Source organism: Crocodylus porosus, unplaced genomic scaffold (genome assembly GCF_001723895.1).
Source record: "Crocodylus porosus isolate Cpor-Errol unplaced genomic scaffold, CroPor_comp1, whole genome shotgun sequence".
Lineage (NCBI taxonomy): Eukaryota > Metazoa > Chordata > Crocodylia > Crocodylidae > Crocodylus > Crocodylus porosus.
In genome coordinates this window covers 42,636,665-42,642,442 of record NW_017728918.1, presented here as the reverse complement: position 1 = coordinate 42,642,442, position 5,778 = coordinate 42,636,665, and the positions used below count along the sequence as shown (strand labels likewise).

The following is a 5,778-nucleotide window of genomic DNA, read 5'->3' as shown; positions in this document are numbered from 1 at the left end:
TGACTAACCTGGTCTCTTTCTATGACCAGGTAACAAAGAGCTTACATGTGAAGGAGGAAGTTGATGTCGTCTTCTTGGACTTCCAGAAGGCCTTTGACACAGTGTCCCACCCAATTCTGGTGGGCAAGCTGAGGGACTGCGGCACTGACGAATGCACAGTCACATGGGTGGCAAACTGGCTCTAGGGGCACATCCACAGGGTGGTGGTGGACGGGTCGATGTCGACCTGGGAGGGTGTGGGCAGCGGAGTCCCCCAGGGCTTGGTCCTTGGGCCGGTGCTGTTCAACATCTTCATTAGCGACCTGGACGAGGGGGTGGAGAGCACCCTGTTCAAGTTCACTGATGACACCAAGCTGTGGGGTAAAGTGACTACATTGGCAGGCAGAGACTGCATCCAAGCAGACCTAGATAGGTTAGAGAAATGGGCGGATCTGAACAGGATGTGGTTCAACAAGAATAAGTACAGAGTGCTGCACCTGTGGAAAGGGAACCAGCATTATGGTTATAGGTTAGGGGCTGACCCTCTCAGCAGCACAGAGGCAAAGAGGGATCTTGGAGTCAGGACTGACTCCAGAATGAATATGAGTTGCCAATATGATGAAGCAATAGGCAGAGCCAAACGCACCCTGTCATGCATTAACAAGGGCATCACTAACAGGTCCAGAGAGGTCTTGCTCCCCCTCTGTGCAGCACTGGTCAGGCCACAGTTGGAGTACTGTCCAGTTCTGGGTGCTGCCCTTCAAGAGGGACGTGGAGAACCTGGAGAGGGTCCAGAGGAGGGCCACTCGTATGGTTGCGGGCCTCAATGGCCAGCCCTATGAGAAGAGGCTGAGGGACCTGAATCTCTTCAGTCTCCGCAAGAGGAGACTGAGGGGGGAATCTTGTGGCTGCCTACAACCTTATCAGGGGCCAGCAGCAGGGACTTGGGGAAAGTCTGTTCACCAGGGTGCCCCTTGGAGTCACCAGAAACAATGGCCACAAGCTGAGGAAGGATAGGTTAAGGTTAGATATTAGGAAGAACTACTTCACGGTAAGGGTGGCCAGAGCCTGGAATAGGCTTCCCAGAGAGGTGGTGCTCTCACTTTCCCTGGAAATCTTCAAGAGAAGACTGGATAGGCACCTGGCTGGGGTCTTATGACCCCTCCCACCTCCTGTGCTCATTCCTGCCCATGGCAGGGGGTCGGACTAGATGATATGTCTAGGTCCCTTCCGACTCATTGATTCTATGATTCTAATGTCTACCATGTCTCCCGTGTCCAGGTGGCAATGGATCTGGTCGTAGAAGGAGATGAGATTGTCAGACAAGACCTGCCCACAGCAAAGAGATGCTGTACAGTGTACTGGAATATATCAATTTTGATCAATCATAGATACAAAATGAGGTATGCAGGTTGTAGCCATACTGGTCTACAGGTTAAAGGAATCAGAACTTATGGCAGAGGTAATAGCTTTTATTAGAGTAACTAGATATTTGCAAAAAAACATACAAACAAAAAGTATTTGCAAGCTTTTGAGCGGGTGCATACACCCTTCTTCAGGCATAGGAGAATGCAAAGATTGTAAAATACTTCTACGTGGAAATGAAAATTCATATTTCACAGAAGAGCTGAAGGTGTTGTAAGATCTCCTGGTTGGAATAGTACATTTTGTGCAAATTAGGCTTAGATAAAAGTTGGAACAGTCTTTGAAGGGTGTGTGCACTTGAAAGCTTGCAAAGAAATACATTTTTTTGCAAATATTTAGTTGGTCTAATAAAAGATATAACCTCTGCCACAAGTTCTGATTCAGATATGAAATGACACATTTGTAGAGAAGGGCTCAAGCTATAGAAATACAGAACCGTACCCTTCCTCTAAAGCTGTCTCCCCAACTGTGAGAGCTGTGCTGACTTGCCAGGCCCCTTGCTGGACATGTTGTGCAAACTCTTGAGGCTCTGTGCCACCCCCCCCCCCCCCAAGGTGTAGGGGCGGAAAAAGAAGTTGGAGGAGGAAGGGGGAGTCTGGAGAACCCAACAGCAGCAGCAAGGGTGATGGGTGGGAACCCACAGGATGCATCATGATTGCATGTGGTCTGCAAGACTGCATGTTTGACAGCTGGGCTCTAAAGCATTTTGTGGGTGCAACGCCTCCCATGCTACAAATAGATGTGCTTGATTGCTGATTTCGCAGGCACTGATACATTAATAGTAGAGTACCTCTCCTGCCTAATGATGATGTTCTAAAGCTGAGGACTCAGCTTCCCAACCTATCATGGTCCCAGTCTAGTTGGGTACCTAATAGCTCAGTACTTATGAATGTTTTGACCTTAATACCTGTTCTGGTAGTCAGGTGCAGGAAATCTCACCTCCAGACTCCATTCATATATTTTAAGGATCTTTATCCAGTGCTAATAGTTCTTCTAAAATGATTTAGACAGTGAAACAAACCCCCCAAACAACAAAAAAGCCAGACATTTAAAACAGGTCAGCATAAAATTAGAAGGAAATTATTATGAAGTTACAACAATTTGGCCAGACCATTCTAGAGCTATTCCATTACTTCCCATTAGAATGTAGCACACTTATACTCTCTAATACTCAAAAAAGCACTGCAGAAAAAGAAGATCCCAGGAGTGGGAGAAAAAATGAACAGAGAAAAAAGCAACATTAACGTTACGTAATTAAAGGAAGGGGTAGGTATTGAACTATGTACAATTTCAAATGGAATGGAGTGTTAATCCAAATTATTTCTGTCCAACTGTGAGCTATTTTTGCAGTACTAACATGTCTGATGTTTGGTTTAATTTACCGTATCACATTTTCAACCTTGCACTCTGACCCTGTTTCTGGTTCTCGGGAGTCCTTACATACCACAATATGCTTTCTTATCTAATCCTCTCTTTTTTTGGCACATGAGTTCTTTAATTCTGCTATAAAACTGGTGAATAGTAGATCGTACCTTTCACTTTGCAGGACAATTTATAATGTTTCTAAATAGAAACTCATTTCTGTTCCTACTCTATGATTATCTTTTCTTTTCTGAAGTATCAAATACACTTATGTTTAGACAAGTGTTTTTTCCCCTTCAGTAACCCTTTTTGAACCTTCAGATGTTCTCAGTCATGCTTCATGATAAAAACAGACTGATTTTATTAACACCTAATTAGGACTTCCTTTTTCTGTCTTCAATAATTTAGCTCTATGTACCACACCATTGTACCCAAGTAATTATCTGCTCAAGAGCCAGAGTGTGAAGCTGATTTATTGGCAAGATAACTATTTCAGAGTACCAATATCTTATTTTCTTGGGCTTCATTATGTAAAAACATCCTTCTTAGAAGAAGACTTGCATCTTACCTAAAGATAGACACACTCAACCTGCAGTTCTGAACCCCAAGTTGATCACCATAACTTTTATATGGGAAGGGGGAGTTGTACATCTACACCCAGTTTCTGGCAAAAAGCTCATATTTACAATTAATTCCTATGGTGTCTATTAAGGAAACAAGCACATGAACAAAAAGCCCTACCCTGCATCCCAGAACCATTAAATCCTAGGATCTTAGCACCCAGGGATTTTAGAAAGAAAACCTTCTGCCACAATATCAGTGGTTACACTAATAACCTTCAGGTATGTACATACTATATATGGTTTATGTTAGTATCTCTGAGTTACGATGAGCTATGACTCAATTTTCATCAGCTGAGAATCTTGTTCTTTTTAATAATCATGCAAAAGATGTATTTATGTTTCGCCTGGGGACATTGTCCTTGGATATTTTTCCATACCTTAGTTTAGCTGAATATCAATGACAAATGAAACAATGCATAGTAAAGGTACATGGTACAATATGAAGTGCTTTGCATGGCATGGTGCTTGGTCAAATTCACAATGATGAGTCCTAATATCAATGCAGCCCCACTTTTACAAGAAAGTCTCTACAGCTTGGAAATAGGTTTTCCTAAAAATGTGGCGGAGCTGTGCCATTCTCCTCTTTCCATAAACTCTGGTGACCTTCTGACTGCCTGTATTTAGTGTTTGAATGCACATTTCATAATATTTTATTTGGGTTAAAATAACATAACTTACCTAATATCCATTTTTCTGATAAATATTTTATTTCAGGTTGCTGCTTTCCCAAATATTCTCCTATGCAGATTTTTGCCTGACGCAGGGTTTTACAAACTTTTCCTCCACATAATCGTACAAGTTCACTTAACTTGTCACAGGGCGGTTGACTGGTAAGAGATATAAACATTACAGGCTGATTTTTAAAAAGATCCTGCTGGTATTTTTCTGTTGATAGGTGGCGTTGAAGTCTGCAGATCTGTTTGGAAAGAAATAAGGAAATTACTAATGAATATGTATTACTTCTGTTTATAACTGGTAAGTAAAATTAGGCTTTGCCTTCAGAAAAAGAATTACTGTATATTAATGCAAATTTTATATAGAGTTGAAAAAATTGATTGACAGCAAAACTATATCTAGATTTGTCTTTTGCTAAAATGCTAAAACAATTCTTTTTAATAATGTCTTCCCATTAGTATTCATACCAAAGTACCTCAGAACACTTTAGACTAGTGCCACTAAACCTTTTGATGCAGTGGGCCAGACAAAAGGCATGGGGACCAGTCTGTGGGCTATACTAGACCCTGTGTGCCAGGATTGGGCTTTGGGGCCCCATGCTGCTGCCACCCGGTCCTGTGTGCAGGCGTTGGGCTCTGGGGGCCCTGTGCTGCCTCTGCCCTGTCTTACATGCTGGGATCAGGCTCCAGGGGGCCCTTCCCACACCCACATCTTGGGATTAAGTCCTGTGCCACCCTGCATGCCCAGCCTAACACACAGGACCACAGCCTACGGGACTCCCCAGGGGTGAGATCACACAAGAGGTGAGATCTGGTCTGGAGGCCAGGGACTGAACAATCATGCTTTAGACAAGTATAGCCTGTGGCCACAAAGACAAACATATTATGATGATAAAGGCTGAACAGACTTTCCAGGTACTTTTTTACAGTGCTCACCCAATATGCTTACAAATATATAAAGACAGAAGGTAGTTGAAACAGAAGCTCTATTTGGTTCTCCATTCTCCCCTGAATTCTCTCTCTTCTTGCAGTGGAGGTAGAAGGATTTATCTTTCTGTCACATATTTATGCTATTTTTTTACAAAAAGTTGATGTTAATTAAAGTGGCTTTATGATTCTCTTTGGAAACTGAGCATGGTGGATATGTTTAGGTCTTGTAGCTAGTAGTTCCAATAATGTGGTCAAGATGCTGAAAAGCTCCATCTTATAGAATCATAGAAAATTAGGGTTATAAGGGGCCTCAGGAGGTCCTCTAGTTCAATCCCCTGGTCAAAGCAGGACCATCTCCAACTAGATTATCCCAGCCAAAGCTTTGTGCAGCTGAGCCTTAAAAACCTCCAAGGTTGGAGCTTCCACCACGTCTCTGGGTAACCTGTTTCAGTGTTTTAATACCCTCCTAGAAAGAAAATTCTTCCTAATATTTACCTAAACTTGCCTTGCAGCAACTTGAGATGGTTGCTCTTTGTTCCATCATCTGCCACAACTGAGAACAGTCTAGTTCCATCCTCTTTCAAACTCCCCTTCAGGTTTCATAGTTTCTAGGGTCGGAAGGGACCTAAGTAGATATCTAGTCCGACCCCCTGCCATGGCAGGAAAGAGTACTGGGGTCAAACAAGCCCAGGTAGGTGTTCATCTAGCCTCCTCTTAAAGACCCCCAGGGTAGGAGCCAGCACCACTTCTCTTGGAAGTTGGTTCCAGATCCTAGCCGCCCTGAC

At 43.1% G+C, this 5,778-nt stretch overlaps 1 protein-coding gene across 1 annotated transcript in view; it reads right to left on the bottom strand.

Annotated features, from left to right (window-relative positions):
- Positions 1–5,778, bottom strand: part of MCPH1 (microcephalin 1) — a 212,043-nt gene that overhangs the window by 2,354 nt on the left and 203,911 nt on the right. The window contains exon 14 of the mRNA XM_019537499.1: positions 4,068–4,305. Coding sequence (XP_019393044.1) covers positions 4,068–4,305 — 238 coding nt within the window. The remainder of the gene's footprint in view (positions 1–4,067; positions 4,306–5,778) is intronic.